This window comes from Phodopus roborovskii, unplaced genomic scaffold, assembly GCF_943737965.1.
Source record: "Phodopus roborovskii unplaced genomic scaffold, PHOROB, whole genome shotgun sequence".
Classification (NCBI taxonomy): Eukaryota; Metazoa; Chordata; class Mammalia; order Rodentia; family Cricetidae; genus Phodopus; species Phodopus roborovskii.
This window is the reverse complement of record NW_026126515.1, coordinates 7,046,866-7,071,916: the sequence shown is the minus strand read 5'-3', so window position 1 is coordinate 7,071,916 and position 25,051 is coordinate 7,046,866. Positions and strand designations below refer to the sequence as shown.

General features: G+C 47.7%; 1 protein-coding gene across 1 annotated transcript; it reads right to left on the bottom strand.

Annotated features, from left to right (window-relative positions):
* Positions 1-1,612: 1,612 nt before the first annotated feature.
* On the bottom strand, positions 1,613-24,232 carry Batf (basic leucine zipper ATF-like transcription factor). Its single transcript, XM_051196171.1, has 3 exons — positions 23,918-24,232; positions 21,487-21,591; positions 1,613-2,135 (listed from the first exon to the last, which is right to left on the bottom strand). The coding sequence occupies exons 1-3, from the start codon at positions 23,978-23,980 to the stop codon at positions 1,926-1,928; spliced, it is 378 nt and encodes a 125-aa protein (XP_051052128.1). The 5' UTR covers positions 23,981-24,232; the 3' UTR covers positions 1,613-1,925.
* Between the last annotated feature and the right edge of the window lie 819 nt (positions 24,233-25,051).

Here is a 25,051-nt window from a genome sequence, read left to right as displayed (position 1 = left end):
GGGCCAGTCATGTGCCTTGTGCGGGGTTTCTGGGGGGAAATCACCACGCTAAGAGCAGGGGTTGGGAGAGACACCTCTGACTGGAAAGAAGCCTGCCTGTGAAAGGCCAAGGTGTGGTCTGCTGCAAAGAAAACTGGACCCAAAGTTCTAGGTCTCAAGACTGTGACGAGAGGGCATGAGACGCCTGGAGGGCGTGGCTTCTTTGAGGGGCCTGCTCTTGGAGGTATGGGAAGGAGAGGACCAGAGCTCCCAAGTCCCCTGCCCTGTTAGGGAGCTGGAGAGAGGGGGGCAGTGAAGCTCTTCATCATATGTCCCAGGCCACATGGAGTGTCTGCTCTAGAAGAGCAGACCCAGTTTGTTGGGAGACCGAAGATTAGGACTCCAGATCCAGCATCGGAGGGAAAAACAAATTCTCAGTGGCAGTAGCTCTGGGTTGCCTCCCCAAACTCAGGGAGGCTCAGCCTAGCTCTACTCTGTAGGTACAAAGGCTTTGAAGATGAGAGCCTCTCTCTGTCCCCGCCCCAGTGACTGCTGTGAGAGCCTCTGGATCAGTCACCAGGAAAGTCACAGGCAGGGGGCAGGTTTGTCAAGCCTCTCTGGAGTTTGATGCTCACATCTGCCCAACACTGCCCATATCCCAGAGGGTAGGAGACACCTGGGCAGAAGTCATCAAATGAGGCCTCAAATGTGCCACAAGCAAGTGCTTGGCTCCTCCCTCCCCTTCAGGGCAGCATGGGTGTCTTAGGAAGCAGGACTTGACTATTCTGAGAGACTACAGGTTGGGCCTGCAACAGCAGCCTGGACCTGTGCCACCTGTCCCATTGGTGCCCAGCCATTCAGCAGAGACTGTGGAGATGGACAGTTTCCACAGAAGCTTTAGTGGAGACATCTGTTCTTGCTCCCGGGCAGTGCTGTGGGTAACAATGCAACATAAAGACCAGCAGACATGTGGCCTGGAGACTTCTGAGAAACAGGTGGTCATCAGAAGGAGAATGAAGTAACACTGGCTCCAACCAGATGTGCAAACTGAACACTACCCCCGGCTACTCAGCCTTGGGACACTCAAGGTGCACAGGCTGCAGCCACCTATTTTCTAAGGGCCTTTTTGGCAGGGTGTGGCAGAAGGTGACCTGCTGCCTTGAATGTGAGGAGCTGGCTTTGTGTTACTCAGATCCCCAGCATGGAACCTAACCCACAGCATCCTGGAGACTTGACTGGAGCAGCTGTCTGGGAAGGTGGGCAGATGGGAGAAGCTGACATCTCCCTGACTGCCTCTCTCCAGGTGGCATCTTGTGCAGAGGCCCTTTCTCTAAGTGCAGAGTGAGCGAGCTGCCCCACTGTCTAGAGGAATCACAGGGTAGGAGGCAAGGCTGGGGAGCTCACCCTGAGCAGATCTGGGGAAGAGGGTGCGGGAGATGCCTAGAGGTTGAAGATTATTTAAAAAGAGGCCAGCTTCCCAAACAGGTGAGCAAAACATGGAAAGGAGACACAAGTAGAATCCCTAGAGTCTGGAGGAGCTGCCTGAAGCCTGGGAGAAAACCCAGGTCCGAAACCAAAAGAAGGTCGTTTGTAGAATGCTAATGGGGGAAACAGGAAAGCTGCTTTTCAGGGCTGGTTTCTTAGAAAATATTTATTTAGAAAACTATCCCCTCCCTACCCTCCTTCCTCTGTGCTGTGGGCCTTAGACACCCATGACACTCAGGGCTGCTTCTGCATCATGTGTCATCCAGTACATTGGCTATACTCTGCTGGAGACTTCAAGTCCCTCTGGCCATTAGAGTTCTTGTGTTCAGTACTTGTCCAGGCCTCTGCCACTGGGTCTCCAGATGGAGGTATGAGGGTAGCCAGGCCTCCGTTTGCATGCCCCTCCGAAGGCCTGTGGGAGTTGCATTAACTGGGGTTCTGTCCTCTTCCTGTCTGGAGGCTCAGGGCTGGAAGCGGGGAGAGCTGATGTGAGGCTGATGGAAGGCGTGGGCGCTATACACCACCTCGGGGGGTGAGGGGGTGCCGCTAGCCAGCACAGAGCACAGGGGTTCATGGCTGCTCAGCACGGATGTGAAGTACTTCAGCTCCTCTGTGAGTTGTTTGATCTCCTTGCGGAGAGCTGCGTTCTGTTTCTCTAGGTCTTCACTCTCCTGTAAAGGGACAATCACATAACGAGTGATGAGCATCAGGAAGGTGGGAAGGTTGTGGGGCGGAAGGCAGTGCTGTGAGGGCTGGAGAAGTTTTCTATCAACCCAACTGAAAATTCATGTGCACACGAGGATGTGTGCACGTGTACGCCTGCTTGCATGTACACACTTATATAACCATGTGAGTGAGTATAAATATCAGGTTGGCCCATAAGCAACTGCTGATAGTTGTTGCTTTGACTAATAAAAGTAACAATTCACAGTCTAATCTGCCTCTTATCATTGTAACAGAACACTGGGGACTGATGGTTTCTCCAGCTCAGAGTTCTGGTGGTTCAAGGATACAGTGACTGAGGGCTGGCTGTGCATGCTGGAAAAGCAGGTGGAGAGTATGGAAAAGAAGCCCTTGTGTACGAGAGAGAAGAGCTTCCTGTCTCTTTATAACAATCCACTTGTGGTACCCAACCCCATCCCTCAGAAACAAGAGAGGCAAGCTGGATATGGTGGCACAGATCTGTTATCCTAGCGCTCAGCATGTGGAGACAGGAGGATTGGGAGTTGGAGGCCAGCCCAGGCTAGGAAGGAAATAAAATGAGAGCCTGTCACCAAGTCTCTAGATAAATGAGTCTAAAGGGCTGGGGAACACGCCTAGTGTGCATAAGACAATGAAGCCTTAGGTTTAATCGCTAGTGTACTGAAAAGGAAGAAAGGAAGAGAGGGAAGGAGGGTGAAAAGAAGGAAGGAAGAAAAATAGAAAAGAAATTGAGAAAAGCATTAGGAACCTCTGAGGGACATAATCGCCCCTTGCTGGCACCCCGGCCTGCTGCTTCACTAGGGACCAAACATAAACGTTTGTTGGAGATAAACCATGGAAAACCTTACCCAGGTAGGTAGGTGAGTGTGTGTGTGTGTGTGTGTGCTCATACTTGTATTCTTATGGGTGTGTATGCAAACATGACTGCATGTGTGCCTCTGGGCTGAGTGTGGCAAGCATATGCCAAGAAAAACTGGCAATTGAGGCAGATTCAAAGAAAGTGGAAATCAGTTTGTAAAGCATTTTTTGTCAGTTTACCCACACACACACATACACCCCAAGTCTTGTATTTGCCCCTTCACTCAGGTTCTAGGATGTTAAGAGTGAGCCTTTATGAATATTGAAGCTCTATGATGGACCTGGCATTCTACTCTCCTCCCTCCTGCCCACAATTGTTGAGTTTCCCAATCCTGTTCCAAACCATCCCCAAACCTTGGACAATACCCAGTAGACACTCTGTGTTTCTAAGTGTAAACCTGTGATGAAGTTTATAAACATAGGAAGAGATTATTTATCAGCAAATAATCGTGAAACACAATATTTATGACAATATACTATAATCGGAGTTACTTAAGACTTATGAGCTATTTATTTCTGGAACTTTCCATTTAGTATGCTCAGACCACAGTTGACAGTGGATTAATTAAAACCATAGAAAGGGAAGTCTCAAGTAAGTCCTATGCTCTCTGTGTCAGTATAGAAATGAGCATTTTGTCCATTCTGTGTTGGTAGGAGACCACATCATTTACCAGCTGCCATGTCCATGGCACTCTGGTAGACAGCAATTACTGAGGAGCAATAGCTTCTCCAGACCAAGGGATTCCCAGACCTGAGTGAAGATGCCTGGGAAGTACTGGGGTGTCCCCAATGCCCCAGAAAGGCAAGGGTGCTAGAGAGACAAAGGAGTCTCAGCTCGGAAAGCCACCTGGCACTAGCAGACAGTTCTTGCTTTTGCAGAGTTAGGATTGAGAAGAAATCTCTTTTCCGTGTGAGTGTTGTGTGCACACATGTACAGGTGCATAATGCAAGGTGTGTGTGTGTGTGTGTGTGTGTGTGTGTGTGTGTGTGTGTGTAGGTCGAAGAGGACACCCCACCCTTGCACCTTTCTGTCACTTTGTTTGAAAGGAGGGTGTCTCATTGGTCTGAACTTCCAGCTGGCCCAGAAGCCTGCAAGGATCTGCCTCTGGTCTCACCATTGCAGAGATTCTAGGTATGCACCCCTCACATGAGAACCAAATTCAGGTCCTCACATTAGTGCTTCACCAACTAAGGAATCACACAGCTCTGAAAACCTGAGCTTTTAACAGTTGTCTCAGGTCATTCCAATGACTAGGCAAGTTTGACAATTGTGGTCAATGAAATACTTACTGGTTAAATATGATGCAAATAATTATAAAATCTGCTTTAATTATTTAAGCATGTGTTAAATGGCTGCTTAAGTGCCAAATGGGCTTAAATGTTTGTTGGCTGGCTGGCTGATACCATCAATTGTTGGCATGAGAATGTTGACTCAGAAGTATAGCGGTTAGCCGATGTAAGATAACTTGACATTTAAAATTTGCCCTAAATGATCCATCAGGAGTGTGCTGTGCTGCAGGCTGATGAGAGATGGGATTTATCACTCACAGTGCCAATCATCTAAATCCAGTACAGTCCGGGTTTCCTTTTTAAGTGTTGAAAGAGCACAGGACCCTGACCTTGCTCATCAAGCCGGCTTCCAATTCTTTTGAAGGTCAGCTGTAAGCCTGCTCAGCCTCAGCCGGACATTCTGAAAGCTTTCTGAGCTAACCAAGGCCCCTAGCTGGATGCAAAGGAAACCCCCACCTCCAGAGTGGGGTCAGGGGAGCCAAAATCTGGACAATGCTCAGTGCCCCCCCCCCCCCCCCGCTGCTGCTCCTGCAAACTGTGGCCAGCTGGGCGGTTCACTGTTCTTTGTTTTTCCTGGCGCATCCCAGAGGGAGGTCCGCAAGACCTTTACCAGTAAGGCATTACCCCTTTACTGAAAGGTGGGCGAAATGAATCTAGGTGGGGGGGTACGCTAAGACGGGAACTGGGGCCCGGAGTCCTGGCCCTTTCCTCGCCCCCTCTGAGAGTTTCCACTGGTGACAGCATTTACTGTAAGTTCAATGCTCTGAAGAACCTGGGCAAACCCCAAGGCAGCAAGCAGAGACGGACTGGGTGGGCGGGCTCTGATCTTCTCCCCGCCTAGAGGCAGGCCCAGCTTTCGGGAAGTGACTGCAGGGCTAGTCACTAGCAAGCTTGGAGAGCACCCTCCAGCTTTCTCCTCCAGAGCCTGCAGATTCCAAAGCCCAAGCTGGGCAGGCCTGACTAACCACTGCCTGCTGCCTGTAGCCGTGGGGTAAAGTTTGTCTTTACCTCGCAGGGCCAGGCAGCTTCTTGCAAGAGAAATGTCTGTAAACTCAGGGCTTTGCCCACACTGGCCACTCCCTAGAGAAAGGCTTTGGCTTTGACTTCCCTTACAGGAGGAAGTGGCTGATCTGGGCCCCATCCCTCTTCTCTGCGGGGGACAGCAGGGCCCCCAGAGAGGACTTAGATAACTAAAGGGACAGTTGGGGGCAGCTGTTTATCCACAGGAACAACCATACCCTCTAACTTCCCAGTGGGGGCAGGGGCCAGAACTCAGTGAGAAAGTGGAGTGAGGGGGTGGGGGGAAGGAAATTTCCTCTACCAGGCAGGCCTCTGGCCACAGTGGGGAGAGACAGCCTGCCTCCTGGCCCCATAGAGCTAGCCTGTTCCTCGCTTTTCAGAACGTGGTTAGGCCTGTCAGCGTTCTCAACAAAGTCTGGGCTGTCAGTGTGACCGTCCTAGCAGGAGGCCAACTGAGACCCGGAGCAAAACCATACCGCCTAGTTTCCTAAAATGCCCACAGGCTGGTGGCGGCAGCTGTGAGGAGAAAGTGCTACAGAGTCCCCCTCACACATGTGTCTTCTCAGAAGTGTAGAAGGCTCTAATGGAGATCTGCAAGCCTCCGCTTGGACTCCTCTTTCCTGCCTTTCCTGCATCGAGGACCTCACTGCCCTGGGAGTTAGGGGCTCCCAGGAGCAAGAAGAAGACCCCAACCACCCCCACCCCGCCCCACGCCCTCCAAAGGGACAGCAGTTCTAGTGATCATTACACACATAGACTATGACCCCACACAACATCACATAATACCACATGCTGAGCTGGCCACACCCCTGAAGCCACAGAATTGCCCACTTCCATCCTGCCTCCCTGGGAAGGGCCTCCACAGAGGCCAGAACATCCTCCAAAAAGAGCCAGGGCCTGGCTCCATGACAGTGGGTGGCTGGCCCTTGGGGGATTCACTTTCCCTATGGAATACCAGCTGCTTCACTTGTAGACAAGATGATCCCCAACCTTGGCCAGATATTGACTAGCAGTGCTGGTAAGAGGTTCTCACTGAGTAGATCTGGGGTGAGCCTGGGCATTCCACTGTTCCAGGCTCACAAGACTTCTATGGGGCAGCTAATGCTGACAGATGGAGGGTGGGGTATGTCTCTCGTTTCCCCTTGGATTCATCAATATTTCATATTTCAAATTGGCTATCTAAATGCATTAGTAGAGTAGAACCTGTAACTCCTAGCCTTGTGTGTATGTGTGTGTGTGTGTATGTATGTATGTATGTAGAGAGAGATGAAAGAAAGAATGAGAGGAAAGAAGAGAGTAAGGAGGTAGAGAAAGAGAGGAGAGTCTTATTATGGAGACTATCTGGCATGGAACTGGCTGCATAGACCAAGCTGGCCACAGACTCACCGAGATCTGCCTGTCTCTGCCTCCTGATTACTGGGATTAAAGGAGTGTGCCCCTTGCTCTGCCTTTTTAAGTATTTTATAGCTATCATCATGTTTAATCTTTGCAACACCATTGCATAGTATGGATCATCTTCCTTTTACAAAAGAGCGGAAACTGAGACCCAGAGAAGTCAAGCAACACATTGGAGGTCACACGGTTTGTAGGCTGCAGTACAAGTACCTGCCCTTTGCCTCCTCGTACCCGCCTTGGGAGCCTGATATAACCAGCTGAGCTCTGTTCACCATCCCAATTTCCCTCCCCCATGCTAACCCAAATGCTAACATTCACAGCTCATTGCCTCACCTCACCTGTGGGGGTCACCACTTCTATCAAAGAGCTGGGGGTGGCTAAGGAGGAGGCTTCCTGAGCATGGGAACACTCTGGGAAATCCCCTATTGGAGGGGCTGAAGAGCAGGTCACTCAGAGCTCCTCAGTGGCGGGGAATCCCCAGGCTGGTCCCTCAGCCCCAGGCAGCTGAGCTACAGGGAGATTGGGAGCAGCTGGCACCTCCTTGCTGAGATCTGGCCTGAGCTCAGCAGGGACTCCCCAGACACACTCTGCTCTGCTCCTGGCCAGCTCTTGGTGAGTGATTTGACTTTCCTGCATTTTATTTAAAAAAATAAAAAGAAAAGAAAAAGAAATTGTATTTTATGTGCATGTTTGCCTCCATGAATGTGGGTACACCATTATGTGCCTGATGCCTGTGAAGACCATAGGAGGGTGTCAGATCCCCTGGAACAGATGGTTGTGAACCACTCTACGGGTGCTGGACATGGGACCTGGGTCCCCTGGAAGAGAAGCCCCTGCTCTTAAGCACTGAGCCATCATTGCTCCAATTCCGCCATCTTAAATTTACTAATTAGCCATTCCCAGAGGTTGAAAATAACCCCCGCGTTTTTCCTGCCCAAAGGAGTGAGCACACCATCGCTGGCACGAGGAGCTTCCAACTCATGTGCATTTGGAGTTGGTGCCGCCATGTGCCACACATCAAGGCCACATGGCCAGTGGAGCTGGAATTATGTTTCCCATTGAGAGGTGGGCTGCTCCCCAGGAGAGGGAGGACTAGGCCTCCATCTGTCGCCACTGCCTTTTACCCAAGGGCAAGAGTCGCCCACTTTGTGGTGGAGCTGTTTTCAGCTCCCAGCCATCAGTAGCTGGTCAGCCACACCAACCAGGCCTTCCATGCCCTGCACCGTCATGCGATTGGAAGGCTGTTGCCTGGGTCTCGTTTTCTCTCAGTCAAATACACTGGAGGTTGGCTCACTCAGCATCCCCCCAAACACCCCACTGTTTTCAGCTTGAGAGACTCAGATACCCAGCTTCCTTGCGTCTGGAGCCAAGTGTACTCGTGCGTGTGTGTGTGTGTGTGTGTGTGTGTGTGTGTGTGTGTGTGTGAGAGAGAGAGAGAGAGAGAGAGAGAGAATTATGACTGGTGATATGCAGATAGAAACACAAAGACAGGTGATTCTCTTTCTTTTTAACATGGTACAGGAGCCTGGAGAAGGCTGTGCTGATGTGATACAATGCCGTGGCCAGGAGGGCTTTGTTTTTCTGTCTCTAATCTGCTCTTTCCATTCTGAGCTTCTTGCTACCTGAGAAAAGGGAACTGTGGCTGGCTGATACTGCCCCTTGATGGGCTATCCATTACTTGTAGCTGACTGGACTCCCAGGAAGCCCAGTTCAGAAAAACACAGAGCAGAGGCTTGAATGGCCTTGAGGGGCTGGGACGGAGTCCCTGGTTGTGTGTGCACAGAGCTCTACAGACTCACTCCACACACCTGTGGCATGCTCCCCACAGCTTCAGCTTATCCCACTTATTTCTGCCCCCCCACTCCCCATAACACCCCCCCCCCCCCGTGGCTCTCCGTCCATTTCTGGTGCCTAGGGTTGCTTTGGGCCCAGAGTATCTGCATTGGTTCCTTTCCCCCAGATCATCAAAGCTTCTGCTTTGAGTCACACTTCATCTCCAACATCAGGGGCTCGGGAAAGCGTCCCTGCACCGCTGCCCTAGCCCCGTCCTGAAGTCACTTTCCACACTGCACTACTTTGTTCTTTTCAAAAACACCTTTCAAGCCATGTGATTTCGGCACTTCCATTCACATGTCCCTTAGAGGCCCCAATTTCATTGTTCTGCATGGGGCGCAGGCATCACGATTTTAAAAATACTTCCCTGACAAGCCCGGTACTTAGCCAAATTGAGACTCCTGCTCACTATGGGTTTTTAACACCAGTATAATAGCATAACTAATCATTATTAAATTTATTGCATTAAATACATTTTTCTTTTCTTTTCTTTTCTTTTTTTTAATTGTTTTTCAAGACAGGGTTTCTCCGAGTAGTTCAGGCTGTCCTAGAACTCACTTTGTAGACCAGACTGTCTTGGAACTCAGTGATCTTCCTGCCTCTGCCTCCCAGGGTGTGCCCCACCACCACGCAGCAACATGAACTATGTATTTTTATAAGCAGCACAAGACAAAGAATCTTAGAGTTGAATGAAAATTTCTTAAGTTAAAATTTCTTCTAAAACACTTTGTAATTTTAACGTAATATACTGTTAGTGAAAACAATGTCCAGGACAGCTCTATTAACTTTATTAATAGTTGTTCATATCATGTGTGTATGATGTGTGTGTGAGGATGGACATGCATGAGCCATGCGCAGACATGTGGAGGTCAGAGATCATGTTCCTGGAGTCCGTTCTGAGTTCCAGGCTGTGCTGTAAGTACATTTACCCCATAAGCACCTCCCTGGTCCCCGCATTCCTGGTTTTTATGATGGGAAGTCAAGACAAGAGGTGGGAATCTGGGGGAATCTCACGGGCTACAATTTGGTCACACTAATTCCCTTTGGGTGGGTGAGCTCCCCCCCCAGGGCAGAGGGAAGCTGCCATTGTCTTCATGGGTTAGTCCTCAGTGATGAGACAGGAACAGCACATAGTAAATGCTCACAAAATCATGTTGCTTGCTTGCCAACTTGGAATGTGACAAATGCATGCCCATGACTGTATTTACTGAGGAGGCCTGTGATGTCCAGGCTATCTGTGAATGTTTTACCTAACATTCCAGCTTTAGCAGCTTCTGCCTTGTAGCTCGGAACAGTTACAAAAGAATCTAAGTGGTTCCTTTTTCAAAAGGCCTGGCCATGTGGAGAGTAGGAAAAGCCAAGTTACACGGCTCTGCCACCACCTTCACTTTGAATGTAATTTCCCTCACTCGGGCTTGAACCCAAGGAGGTGTAAACAGGTACAGTGGAAGGGCCCTTGTGGCGGCGAAGCAGCTGACTCTTGACAGAAAGGCCAAGGTCAGGCTTGCACTGACTGAACAGACAATTTCTCCTTCCTTCCAGCTGGAGTTCTACTTTCCTTCCAGACAGAGAAGAGGATTCTTACATCGGCTCTCTAATTCCAACTCACACAGCCCAGGAAGGCTGCTGCTTCCCATTTGGGATAAGGATTTAGGTTCACGGGTTCTATGGCCCTTAGCTTGGGAGGTGTAGGCCCCGGTCAGGCAGCCCTGATATTGCTGTCCTGATAAATGACGCGCTGTCAAACTGCCTTCTTAACATGGATGTTCACAGCCACGGACCAGTGCTGCCATCAACCTTGGCCACAGACAAGCGTCCGTGTGCTGTGGTCAGCAGTTAACGTAGAGACCCAGCACGGGTCAGAGTGCTGAGAGTAAGTGACGATTGAGTGCTCAGCCCCTGGCCCTTCAACCAAGGCTCAGGGAACTCCACAGAAGAGGAAGGAATGGGAGAGCCCGAGGATGGGGAGGACCACTGTGAAATGCTGTCTTCTGGATGTGAACTCACTGCAGCCGTCTTTACTGGACAAGGTCAGTGAACAGTCCCAGGGGCGGCATTAATTGGCCTCAGTGGATTATATATTACATATATAAAGAACGTGAGTCAAGGATGGAAGGGAACATGTTGGAGAGATCAGGAGGAGCGGGGGAGGGTGATCGCTATGCACTGTTTAAATATATGAAATTGTCCAAGAATTAACTAAAGATATCCTATTTAAGGAAAGGTTTAAGTGGAGAGCCATCCCCAGCCTGGATTAGGATGATCTTCATAGGCTCCACCCTCCTGATGTGGCTCCTGATTGACAGCACTTCTGATTTGTCCCTGTCACTCTGACTGTGGCTCACTGTCCTTTTCTGATGCTTTCATGTTGCTTTCCACCCAGTCTCTGCCCTTGGTCCCCTCTCCCCAGACCTTCCCAGCCTCCTCTTTGATTTGCACTTGATCTCCAGCGTCAGGGCCTTGGGAAAGCACCCTTCCCAGCTTCCAGCCCCGCCCCCAGCCCCATCACTGGCCTAGCCCTGTCCCTAATTCGCTTCCATCATTGTAGGGTTGCATTTTCTTCAAAGCATTTTTTCCACAGGGTGTAGTTAAGGAGATCCTTTATTTGTCTGGCTTCCTCACCTACAGTTGAGTGTGAGACCCTTGAAACCGAGACTTCAGGCTTCCTTGCTATAATCTCAGTACGGAAAGGAGCTACACATGCAGAGTAGATGGGTCCCTTTTTTTGCTGGTGGGCACTGGGATGTGGGTCTACATTTACAGCCTACTACAGCTCCTAGCTAACCACCAACACCAGGCATGTTCATGGGCCAGTTGAGTCCTTCTGGGTGTTGGAAATGGCCTTTTAGTCCTAAGGATTTGGGCTGATCTGCTTTGAACTTTATCTCATACTTTCTGGGATGGTCCAAGGCTACCTTGGTATATTAATCACTAGGGTCATTTTTCAGTCCTCCAAATGCTCCAGGTTGGAGGATAAAGTGTAAGGTCACCTACCCAAACTTTTCCTTCAGAGTTCTCTCAACTTTGACCACCTTCTTTACAAATAAATATAAAACAATAAAAATAAAACATATAGTATACCTATATTAAAGATGTTAACTAATTAATTTGAGCTAAGGTCTCATTGTACCTCTGTTGGCCTGGTCCTCACTATATAGACTAGGCTGACCTTGAAATCAGACAGACCCATCTGCTATTAATTAGTATCTTGTCTTTTTAAACACATGTGCACATTTCTATAAAATCTCAACCCTGGTGCAAAGACAATTTGTCTTTTGCATTTTGTCATGGCTGAACTGTCATAACTACTATTTTTTTTTTCACAGCTACTTCATCAAATGCATGATCATCAATTTACTTGAAATAGGTGCCTGGTGTGGGACACTTTGACAGTCATCAAACTGTCCCTGTTGTAAATAACCCTAGAAATGACACCTTGATGCACACTGGGCTCTGTCTTTGCTCTCTCCTCTCCAGGGATAAATTCCTCAGACATTAGTGGGGCAAAGGGCATCATCCACGCCCCAGCCCCCCCCCCCCCGCCAGTTTTCAGTAGAAAATGTTCAAAGGATCCTGTAAGACAGCATAACCAACAGTGAGTGTCTGTCCCCAGATGACTCAGCCCCTGTGACCTTCCACTGCGGGACCCAGTGTCAACCTGAGCTGGCACAGGGAAACAGTGTCAGGCTTTCTAGAATAAATAATCTTGTCAATAGTTTTGTGAAGATTTCATAATGTCCTCTTACTGGTACAAGTTATCAATTTCTAACGAAGGAAAAAAGACCATCTTTTTAAAAAGGAAAATAAGGCCTTAAATGCCTGTTTCAGTTAAATGGGTGTAAGTCTTCTATTCAGGGACATCTGGCAAGTTCTGGATATCATAACTTGAGGAAGACAGGTGCAGTGGCATCTAGTGGGTAGAGTTTTACATTCTACAGCACATGGGACAACCATATAGTATTGTCAGAATTATTAGCAGACCTGGGGGTATGAGCCTGCGATCCTGCCTGTATTGGAAACTGAGGCAGAATACTGAAGGTTAAAGGTGTGCCTAGGCTATAAAGTGAGTTTAAGGCCAGCCTGGGAAGCTTCATGATACCTTGTCTCAAAACTTTAAATGTAGAGGGGAAAAGGACTAGGGGTGTAGTTCAGTGGCAGAGCGTTTGCCCAGCATGTATAGCCCTAGGCTCAATCCCCAATACTGGTGGGGGGCAGCGGGGGGTGTAGTATGAGACTCAAAATGTCAATCACTCTGAGGTTGAGAAACCCTGCCCCAATATGTTTTCATCATCGGAATAGAAAATTAGGTTATCTTCATTTGTCTAGGAAAAAATGTGTGTAAGCTTTCTGTGCAGTCTCTGCCCCCTTATTAATTGGTGTCTTGTTCTTTTTCTTTCAAAAGATGTTCTTTCTTGGTATACATATTAGATATTCATGTATTTAATTTAATGCAAATATTTTCTTCAAAAATATCATCAGCCTTGTGGGTTCCTGCCTTTATGTCTTCCAAATACAGAGGCATTTAAACTCTAGGCCTTACCCACCTCACTACCTTCTAACGTCTCTTGCTGTTGTTGAGTGTTCTAAAATTAATGAGAGCATTGCTGTGCAAACATCCTGGCCATCAGTCTACTTCATGGCTAACCCTTCTCGAAATGACAGAAGGGAGCAGTAAAAACAAACAAACAAAGCTCAGAATGGCACGAAGCAGATGCAGGTTGGTAGGGAGGCAAGAACTCAGGGTCCCTGGGTGTCCCTAAGAAAATACACTGATTTCTTCACTGGTAACATAGCAGGTTGATCTAAAATCCCTGAGTTTCCTTTTTAAATATTTTTGATCCAGTGAACAACACAGTATGGCCACAATTCTTAGCATTTCCTTTACAAGCCATATTATGTGGACCCATGGTGAGACCCTCTGTGGAAAGACAAACTGAAAGGACATTTATCCTGTGGTCCAGTCCATTGCTGTGGGAAGCAGGGCCCACACTGAGGATGGCCCCTGAAGACTCCTGTTGAACGGGATAGCTGTTGGCTTGTGACCTGATACCTACAATCCAGTTTAGACAGGCATCCTTCAAGTGTGGGTACCTCCCAGCCCTAACACACCAACCCATCACCCTTGGATAAGCATTTTGGGTGGTAAATGGCCTAGGCATGTTCTTCCTCAACTAAAATAGCTGATTTGCAAAGACTGGAACTATTTCTGATTGCTTACACAGCACATATTCATCATAAAAAAGAAAGAAAAAACCTTCAAAGAATACCAGGACTAAGGAAATTACCCAAGCCCAGTCACCCACAAGTAACCACTATTAGCATTTTAGAGACTATGCTCTATATACTCAAGGCTCCCTTATTTAATTCAACTTAGTCTCAGAGACATCTAAGTCATGTCTAGTGCCATTCTCAAACTCTATTGTGTAAATGAATCACAATCTACTCAACATCCTGTTGTTAACCATCTGCCTGTTTTTGTTGTTGTTGTTGTTGGTTTGTTTGTTTTCTAGACAGGTAGACCAGGCTGGCCTCGAACTCACAGAGATCTACCTGCCTCTGCCCCCCAAGTGCTGGGATTAAAGGCATGCACCACCACTGCCCAGCTCCCATCTGCCTAATTTTATGGCATCCATAGTGTTTGCTGTTCACAGATACCCGTGCTTTAAGCTTCCTTATCTATTATCTTTGCCTGACACTTTTATTAAGTGAAGTACAATGTCAGCTCAACACAACCTCCTAAAAATGGACAGACAGACAGACAGACAGACACACAAACACACACACACACACACACACACACACACACACACACACACACACAACAGAGACAGAGAGATCTTTACTTTCTTGATGAAGCCTAAAGATGAGCTGGGAAAAATAAGAATTTTGGAGGGCATGCTTTAACAATAAGAAATAAACTCAGTTAGCGACCCAAGGTGGTTAGGAAGGAAGGCAGGCTCTGAAATTCAAGCTGTGTAACCTTGGGCAGATTTCTTAAATGCAAGGATTTATTTATTTTTTTTCAGATCAAGTGCTACACCGCTAGTAAGGTACCGAACACCCAGAACCTGAGCATGACTGGGTGTTCAATTACCACATTTGTAAAAAAAGAAATTCAGAGTGATAGGGACATGCGGGAGGCGTCTGCTTTCCAGAGATCATTCACTGGCTTTAAGTTGATCTTTAAAATTTAGAACTAGCAAGAACATTCCTGTGTGTTGTATTATTTTACAGATCTTTGAATTCTTTATGCCAATAAACCTTAGGGCATGGTCTGCCAGAGACAAAGAACTACAGGCATGGTAGAAGTCCCTCAGCAGGTCAAGAGCATGTCTTTGGGAATTTTTCCATTACTTAATTTTCGTGGCAGTAACTCAGTTGACATGATTTTTCCTGTTTATGTGATATGAAATATTACAGACGTCTCTGTCCTGAACTGAAGCACTGGGTATTCCAGTTCCAGTGTCTAGATCTGGCATTGGCACTCCAGCCTCCTGCTTCGGCTCATCCTCAAGGTCAGATCTCACGATCTCACAGGTCACAGGTGACCCTGCTGCCCATCTCCCACCTCCTCTGTTCTGAACCTTCTTGAGAACAATGTGACTAAATTGATCTCAGTTCTGTTTCCACTGACCCCAGACATTGACTCAAAGTCCCCCATGCTGGAAGGTGCCAGAGAGCCTCCACTGGCAACAGGATGGCCTGCCACAGGAACATAACTTGCCATACCCAATAGTGTTTCACCTCATACTGAAGACCTCAGGGTCACTCAAATGTCAGTGACAGTTGCCCCTCAAAATGCCTGAGATAAAAAGGATTAAAAATGCAAATGATACCCTCCTGTCTTACAACTTCAGTGTGACTTTTTGGAAACAGATAACATCAAAAGCTCGGGCAATCCATTTTAAACTTGTGTGTATACTTATGCTCAAATAGATTTTTTAAAATGTGGTTTGAAGCAAACTAGGTACTCTATTTACACTTTTCTTACTTGACAGTCTGGGAACTTGGGGCTGGCAAGATGGCTCAGTGGGTAAAGGTGCTTGCTGCCAAGCCTTACGAATTCAGTTCTATACCCAGGACTTCACAGTGGAGGAAGAGAATTGACCCCCGTGGATTGTCCTCTGACCTCCACACATACATGGTGGCATGCATGCACCTTTCCCCATAATAAACAAAAAAACTAAATAAATAACTATAATTTAGAAAGTTTTAAAGAGGAGCTGGGCAGATGGCTCAGTAGTTTAGGGTGTCAACTGCTCCTGCAGAGGCCTGAGTTCAGTTCCCAGCACCTATGGCTCTCAGTTCCATGGGGTCAGTACCTCCTCTTCCTTCTGTGGGCACTTGTACTCATGTACTTACACATGCGTGTGCATGCACACACATGCACAAACACACACACATTAAAAACTTTAAAACTATTTTAGAAAAGGAAGTGATAGTCTCTCTACATTCAAGGGCAACTCATTTTAACAGTTCCATAATAGTCTAGTCAGAATGGACTAACATTTATTCAACTGCCATTTCTTAAATAATTTATTTAAGTTTATTTTATGTGCATTGTTGTAAAGGTGTCAGAGTCCCTGGAATGGGAGATACAGACAGTTGTGAGCTGCCAGGTGGGTGCAAGGAATTGAACCTGGGTCCTCTAGAAAGAGAGCCAGTGCTCTTAACTGCTGAGCCATCTCTCCAGCCACTCAAGCACCCTTTTACTGATGGATATTTAACTAATTTCCAGACATTACAGAGCAGGGATAGAGCATCTGCCCAGCCATGTACAAGCCCCCGGGGTTCAGTCCTCAGTACCACCAATCAAAACAAAAACCAAGAGAAAAAACAAAACCCAGCAGAGAATTGCATCATCAATGGTGTGCTCATGAACAGATTCCTAGACGCTGGGAGATAGGGAAGGTGCACCTGCCATCTGAGTGGGCCTGGTCAAGCTGGCACCTGGGTTATAGCAATTGGTCCTGCTAAGGGAATATGGTGCTCACTCTCCCCTCTCCCTTGGCCATTTCCTGTGCCAGTGTCATCTTTCACACAGTCAGCCTGGCAAGGAAGTCTCACACTCACCCTAGTTGGCATTTTCCTGAGGAGGCCTGCCACATGATCACAGTTTTAAGTACATCATATTCCTCCCTTTCTGTAAGTTTGTGGTTACTGGGTCGTTTCTCTTTGAGATCAGTCATCTTCCTGGCATAGAGCTTTCACATATGCAGTAAACATGCCTTTTTGGCTCTCGGGCTTTATAGATAATTGCCTCCCAGTTTTCCATTTGCTTTTGGCTTTGCATATAGTATTTTGAGCTATGTAAACTTTAAAAAATGCCTTCCCTTTTGTGAGATGGGGGTCTCACTATGTAGATGAAGTGTCTTAAACTCACAGAGATCCACCAGCCTGTCTCCCAAGTGCTAAGATTAAAAGCATATGCTACCATGTACCATGCCCAGTCAATTTTTAAAATCTTTTTGATATATGTATAAATCATTTGTATATTATTTTCCTTTATGATTTTTCTGTTTTATTTGAAATTTTTTCATCCCAAGATTTTATATATATGGGGGGTTTCCAAGACAGGGCTTCTCTGTGGCTTTGGAGGCTCTCCTGGAACTAGCTCTTGTAGACCAGGCTGGTTTCAAACCCACAGAGATCCACCTGTCTCTGCCTCCCAAGGCCTGGGATTAAAGGCATGTGCCACCAATGCCTGGCCCCAAGATACATTTTCCCCCTAAGATGTCTTTAGTTTCCTTGAAAAATATTTAATCTGTCTGTGTGTTGTAAGGAATGAGGGATTCAGCTTTTTGTTTCTTCAAGTGACTAGACAGGTGTCCCAGCTCTATTTATTGAATAATTCATTTTCTCTGACTGGGTGGAAATGTCATACTAATTGTTTTGTGTTTTATCTATGTCTTGGAAGTCATTGCGTACATTCATCATTATGAACAGAGTCACAAATACGTTTCATGTGGAGTTAGTCAATGCTGAGGATATTGTAACATGGCTGTCTCAGGAGGCTCCTCCCTATCTCTGTCCTTTGAAAAGTAATCAGTGCACCATGCTTCATGACAGAACAGATATTCAAAATGCTAAATAGTAAGCATCTCATACTCGCACGTTGGGGGCTTTCAGGCAGACACTAGTGCCAACATGCAACATTAAGAAGATACTGGCAGCCTGGCATATGTGAGGCTAGGCCCCTAAGATGAACCCTAAGCAGCCCCTTACTTGATATATTCCCAGTAATCCATAAACCTGATTTTCAAAGTCTTGGTAGATGAACCAGAAGAAGGTCCCAGAATCTTGCACACAGAGAAAGCATGGACAGGAATCGAGGGCAAACTGAGACTGGAGGGAACAGGGGCATGTCTCTCTGAACCACACGTGTATTTAAAAGGGTGACTGAGAGGGGTGACAGCAAGAAGACACGCAGAGCTCAGGCCACAGTTAATGTTGGCTACTGTGTGTTGCTGTCAAAAGCTTCCGCCCGAAGCCACAGAACTTAGCTTATAGTGATAGCAGTAAATAGGCCTGTGGTGCAGTCTCTGAGACCTGTTCACTGGGCAGACTGCAGTGCTCCAAACACAGGAGCAGGGAAGAGTTTAGATACAGGAAACTGGGTAGCTGCAGGGATTGAGGCTGGGACATGAACATGGCTATGATGACCCCATGACCCTATGGACACACAGAACACCAGAGATTACTCTCTGCAGTTGTAACCAGAATCATCATCTACATGTCTTGATTCTGTCTCTTGTCTTCCTAAGACAGATAACTGAGAGGCTGAGCCAAGACCAGTGAGCTGAACCGACAGGGAGGTAGCCTGTGGCTGGAGACAAGGAGAATCTCTCCTGCTCCTGCATCAGGAGGGAGGCAGTAACTCTGCTGCTAGAAGGGACCAGGTGTGCACTGGGGCACCTTCTGCAGGGGAAGAGAGCACTGTGGAAGATTCTCAGGCATCAAATGTGTATGAGCTTTGTAACTGTTAAGAAGTCTCTTGGCACTGAGATTCTGTGGAGAAAAAGTACATACATTCACACACACACATACAAATGCACAGACACAATACACACACACAATACACACACAGTACACATACACAATACACAGACACAATACACACAAATAATACACATATACAATACATATACACAATACACAGACACAATACATACACATAATACACACATACAGTACATATACACAATACACACATAATATACACATATATACATACAGGGAAAATACACATATGCTTTTATGTATAAAAGTATAGATATGTACATAGATATGCCTGCTCAATCTAGTTTTCATACTTCTTGTACTATTATTATGACTCTGATTGCACTGAATCTTTTGAGTATTTACTGTAGGCCAGGCACCACACTGAGCTTTTTGGTTCATACTCTCTTTAAAAGCAGCTCCTGTCATTTCCCATTCTAGAGGTAAGGGCCTGAGTCTAAGGCCCATGAAGAATGTACACAGGCTCAGTCACACAAACGACAAATGGTAGGGTGGCTATCCAAGCCTGGCCCTCTCTGCACAGAGAAATTCAGCTAAACTCTCTTCTTCTTCTTCTTCTTCTTCTTCTTCTTCTTCTTCTTCTTCTTCTTCTTCTTCTTCTTCTTCTTCTTCTTCTTCTTCTTCCTCTTCCTCTTCTTCTTCCTCCTACTCCTCTTCTTCTTCTGTTTGTGGGTGCTCGCCCACCTATTTTAAGTGTGGCTTCCTTGCTTTAAGGACTGTTAAATAAGATCCTGGCTCAGGTGGAAAAAGTCAGCTTAAGCTGGTGCAACTGCTGTGAGATTTTAAGCCCTAAGGAGGCTTAAATCACTGGAGGTGGATGAGTAGCAGGGATAGAAACTTAACACCCAAACAGTTCCCAGACAGTTTTTTTTCCTAGTCAGTTTGACACATATTTATCAACTGAAAATGTTGTTAGTGTGTACTGGAGAATATAAGTACCTATCAAGCAAAACCTAAGCATAAGCAGAGAGAGGGCTTAGGACATGCTGTTCTCAGTTTCCTTAAAGCTAAAAGAGCCCCCTTTCTTGTCTTCTAAAACTACGTATTACTCATTCTTTTGATGGATGTGTGTGTGTGTGGTGTGTATGTGTGTTTGCTTGTATGTGGGCATGCATGTGTATGAGTGCACATGCATGTGTGAGGGAAGCCCAAAGTTAAATGGCAGTATCTTCTCCAATCACTTTCCAACTTCTGTATTGAGTCAGGGTCTCTCGCTGAACCCAAAGCTGCTTTTTGCTAGTCTGGCTAGCCATCTTGCTCTAAGAGTCCCTGTCTCCACTCCAACTCCCATGAACTGGAGTTACTGCAGGCTGCCACGCCCATTAGGCTTTCCTGCTCCTCCCTCCTTTCTTTCTTCCTTCCTTCCTTTCTTCCTTTCTTTTTCTTTTTGACAGGGGCTCTCTCTCTATGTAGTCCTGGCTATCCTGGAGCTCATCATGTAGACCAGGCTGGCTTCAAATTCACAGGCATCATCCTACTCCTGTCTCCTGCCCATTAGGCTTTTATGTCAGTTCTGGGGATCCGAACTCTGACCCCCATGCTTGCATGACAAGCATTTTACCCTCTGAGCCATTTCCCCAGCCCAATATTACTTATCCCTGATAAGGTTAAAGCAGTCCATTGCCGTGCTAAACATCTGTATCATTATCAGCTTATTTGGTATTGGTGCTTATTGCACTTTTGTCATTGAAGGAAACTTCTAGAATAGTAGCAGTATGGAAATATTTTAGGAGAAAGTGCAGGAAGAAGGGTGCAACGAAGAAGGAATGGTTGGGCAAGAACACAGTGAATGGGGCAGACTGTAAAGGTTGGGAGAACTGTGCCCAGCAAGGACTCAGAATCTGTGGCTCAGGCTGTGAGCCTCCCGGGGAGGCTGCAGCTCATCTCCTCCCTGCTAGAGAAGTTTGGGAATATTGGCCACTCAACCAGGATGGTGATTGTCCCAGATAAGTGACCTGAAATTGTGTCTTTTGCAGCCTCTAGATATACCATTAACAACGGAAAACTCAACACAGAGCTTTCATGATGTTCAGGAAAAAATAAAATAAAAATAAATAAATAAAGGTAGCATTGTTGACCCCTTTCTCCCAAATGCAAGGGTGTTTAGGATGCAGAGCAGCTGCTTTCTGGAAGGATGAGATGTGTGGTTCTGAAAGACTGGACTTCCCAAAGTCAAACTTAACATCTAACTTCCTCTGAGCATCTGTGTTCTGCTCCCAGTGGCCCAGGAAGGGTAGCGCTCTCTCTGCTGTCCCTTTCCGAACAGGTGCTTCTGCTTCTCATCAAGCCTCGATGCTGCCAGCAGCCCACTCACCTACAATTGCAGTCTCCTGGGTTAGAAAGGGTCAGCCTCCTGTCCTGGTCTCTGCTCCTGAAGGCTTTAGTACACACACACAGGAGAAGGGAGTCTTTCCTCCTCACCTCACCCCTGCAGGAGAAGGGAGTCTTTCCTCCTCACCTCACCCCTGCAGGAGAAGGGAGTCTTTCCTCCTCACCTCACCCCTGCAGGAGAAGGGAGTCTTTCCTCCTCACCTCACCCCTGCAGGAGAAGGGAATCTTTCCTCCTCACCTCACCCCTGCAGGAGAAGGGAGTCTTTCCTCCTCACCTCACCCCTGCAGGAGAAGGGAGTCTTTCCTCCTCACCTCACCCCTGCAGGAGAAGGGAGTCTTTCCTCCTCACCTCACCCCTGCAGGAGAAGGGAGTCTTTCCTCCTCACCTCACCCCTGCAGGAGAAGGGAGTCTTTCCTCACCTCACCCCTGCAGGTCTTGCCTTACACTTACTCTTTCTTCCCATGTACATAACTCCATCACAGCAGAAACATCACAGCTGGGTCTCACAGCCCCACTGGTGTGGGGTGCAGAGCCCAAGGCACAAGAGCACCATAAGAAGTCTGGGTACTCACCAAGTGCAGGGTGTCAGCTTTCTGTGTCTGCCTCTGTCGACTCTTCTGGGCGGCAATGCGGTTCTTCTCCCTCCTCTGAACTTTTCTCACATCATCGGATGAGTCCTAGCAAGCAGTGATAGCAAGAACTAGGTAGGTCCATCCCTTTTGTCCAGTAAAAAACAGGCTGTTGTATCATTTAGCTCATTCCTTCCTCCCTCCCTTCCTTCCTTCCTGGTCCTCAGTTCCTCCTCTACCATCCATCCCCTTATTTACAAAAAGCCTGCACTCAAAGACATTTTCTTCAGCATTCCCTGCTACCCACCCTCAGGTAGCCCATGGTCTTCTTTTCATCAAAAGCTACATGAAGACGGGAAGAGAGATTGAGGATGGCTACTTTGGGAAGCCACAATTAAGACAACGAAATCTGTCCTGTCTATTCTGCTCTCTCCAGAGCTGCTCTACCCCCACATTCTCTATCTGGTGTGTGTGTGTGTGTGTGTGTGTGTGTGTGTGTGTGTGTGTGTGTGTATGTGTGTTCCTTCTTGGTGTTCCTTTTGCTGTTTGTTTGTTTGTTTTTGCAAACTTTGTTGAGCATCCATTATGTGCCTACTTCTATACAAGTGTTTTTAGAGCTACTATGCTACAATTCCCCTACTCTCTGGACAGGTACAGTCATTTCTATTTCACGCAAGATGAGGCTGAAGCTCTCTCTCCACACTGGTCCCTGAGCTCATGGCCATCCATGGAAATGGCATCTCCTGGTGTTGATTCTACAGTCTGAGAATCCCCTCTCCACCAGCAATTTTCTTGTGCTGCACCCTTAGGCAGAGGGCCCCGCCCCAGATCTCTCTTTCCTTCATCCCCTTCATCATGCAGCCATCTTGAGACCTTCCCAGTCCTGAATATGATGCCTGCTACAAATGAGGCACCAAAAAATAAGTCTATGAGTTGAGGTGGAGGCTGCCCGCTTTAGCAAGCTACTGATAGGCTTTGGGGGACAAAGCACACTTTGGGTGTAAGGGAGTCCTGTAGAAGATCAGGGAGGTTCGCTCCAGCTTTGCCCATGATATAGCAGATCAGTGAAGATGCTAAGAGAAGCCCTTCAGCAACCCCTACCCTGTCAGAGGCATCACAGATCCTGGGGTCCGACTCTGACCCCTTTCCCTCTTCATGCAAAACTTCCAGGTCATTCTAGCAGGCGGACATTTGGTGAAAGAGAGCAAGCTTCCCATAATGCCGCAGGGGACTAGGTTACCATGGAACTCTGAGTAATTTCCTTCTTAAGAAGAGTATGGTACCACCTTCCAGGCAGTCTGAGCCACTCTGATACCATTGTGACCAAGGGGCTGACTGTTTTTCCTCTAGAGGTCTTCACCAGTATGGCTTTTTGGTTAGGAGCTTACGGTAGATGATCGCCCGTGACAGATGTGATAGGGGAAGGTTGCATACTTCTATTTTGGTTGCAGCATTTTGCAAGCCCCTGGGATGTGTGTAAGGCCCTGGGATGTGTGTAAGGCAAGCTATGTGCCCTCACCTACATGTGTGCTAAGGAAAGAATGACGTTTTTAAGTTACCGAGATATAGAAAAGTTTAATCCAGTGGGGCTATGCTGGATGAGAAGGAGAGTTTTCTAGAGCAAGGGTGTCAAGAATGTGGTAGAGAGATCTCCAGAAACTACGAGGTGGGAAGGGCATCCCGTTTGAGACATCTCTTGCTCGCTGAAGCATCTTGGTTTGGTAGTTAAGACTCTAAAACTCCCAGAATCATTCCCTCCATCCCTGGTTTCCCAGGGTTGATGTTAGCTTCTAGTGCAGGTCTCCAACATCCCAAGCCACTGCCTTCTTTCTTCTCTCTGGGAGCCACAGGGAAAGACTGCAGGCTGTGACTTTAGCTTCCCTCCCTACTGGCTGCTGTGGCCATAGAGGTAAGTCAGTCCCAGGGCAGGTAGATTAGTTATCCTTTCCTTCCTCTCTACCTTGCTTCAGCTTAACTGTATTTCTCTTCCCTCACCTCAGTTCTGTCTGGACCCTTGGCTCTTCCTGGAGAGCTGCAGATCTAGGATTTGGGTGGAGTCCACCAGCAGCCTACTGGAACATTCCTCTGCTAGCGGTATGACCCCTTCCTCTAAGTTCTGTGATAGTCACCCTGCCCCTTTCTTCCTGGAAAGTTTCACGGTGGGAACCTAAGTGTGGAAGAGATGAGGCATACTGCTAGGAGCGGGGCTGGGGGGGGGGGGAGGTGGGAGGGCCGGGGAGCTCGTGGCAGGATGAAAGCTGTGCCGGTTGTACCTCCTCATAGCAAATACCACATCCAGACTCTGCTAGAGAACACCCTGCCAAGTAGAGAGTTACTTCCTTTCCCCCCCCCCCCAGAGCTCCCCTGCAGAATGGGGGAGCCTGGCCCTCTTCTACCACCCCAGGGTATTTAGAAGGCAGGGATGTGGGGGTACCTGCTTGCCGGGGGGAGGAGAGCGGCTGAAGCTGGAGTCACTGCTATCAGAGCTGTGAGGCATGGCTGTAATCTTCCGGACTCTCCCACAACGGCCCAGATGCCTCTGGACGATCTTCTCACTAGCTGGCTCCCCTTCCTGACTGCTAGGGGGCCACCAGCCCTCCACCTTCCACAGGTGCCTCCCCTGCTTGCCCGGCAACCACCTCCGACAGCCCCCTGTGTCCTCCTGTCTCTGGGGCACAGAGAGACTGCTCCCCAAAGGGACATCTCGCTTACATTGGGGCTTGCGCACACGCTCTCTCTTGTGGTTTCTGGTAGTTCAAGCTGGAAGTCACATGGGCGGAAACGTCAACAAGTTAGAAGGTAGTTAGAGAGAAAATACATATCTGGGAAAAGACCACAGAATTAGGTGAAAGAAAAAAAAATACACAAAACCCCAGTTTCTTCCGGCAGTTTGAAAGGTAGAGCAAGCTCTCTTCAATTGATGGAGATAAAAGAGAAAAACAGCCAGGCAGGGAAAATCCCCAGCCAGAATTAGCAAGTCCTCTTCTGTCAACATGGCAGAGAGCGGGGAACAGCGGGACAGAGTTTCCACCATCACACGACTTCATTTTTTAAACCCAAATAAAGCAACAAGACTGGGACCTCTTTCTGGGTTTCACCGGAATGCAGTTGCCCACCGTGTTTTGGGTTGAGCCTTCCCCATTCACCCACAGGACAGTGCGGATGGTCTGGGGGGGGGGGCAAACGAGAAGGAGGGCACTGTCTATAAAGACTGCCAAACAAGAAGTTGGGACTCTCTGAGAGTCACAGGGAGGCTCTGGGATGTATACTGTGATGTTCACCTTGTCCCTTGCTTCCTAGAAGGTTTCAGGGTGGGAACAGAAGTGTGGCAGAGATGAGGCGTATTGCTAGGAACGGAAGGGGGGCTTGTGGAGTTTACCATCGCCTGTGTCTCTTAGCAGGGCTCTTACATTCTCCCAAGAAAAGGGATGTCTTTGGTGGAGAAAGACCTTCAGGAGTTCAAGGTTCACATTGGATCTTTAGGAGACAGTCACCAGGTCAGAAACCAGCAAGGACAGAATGTCAAAGTAAGTGACAGGTTCTGGACATGGATTCAGATCATCCCTGA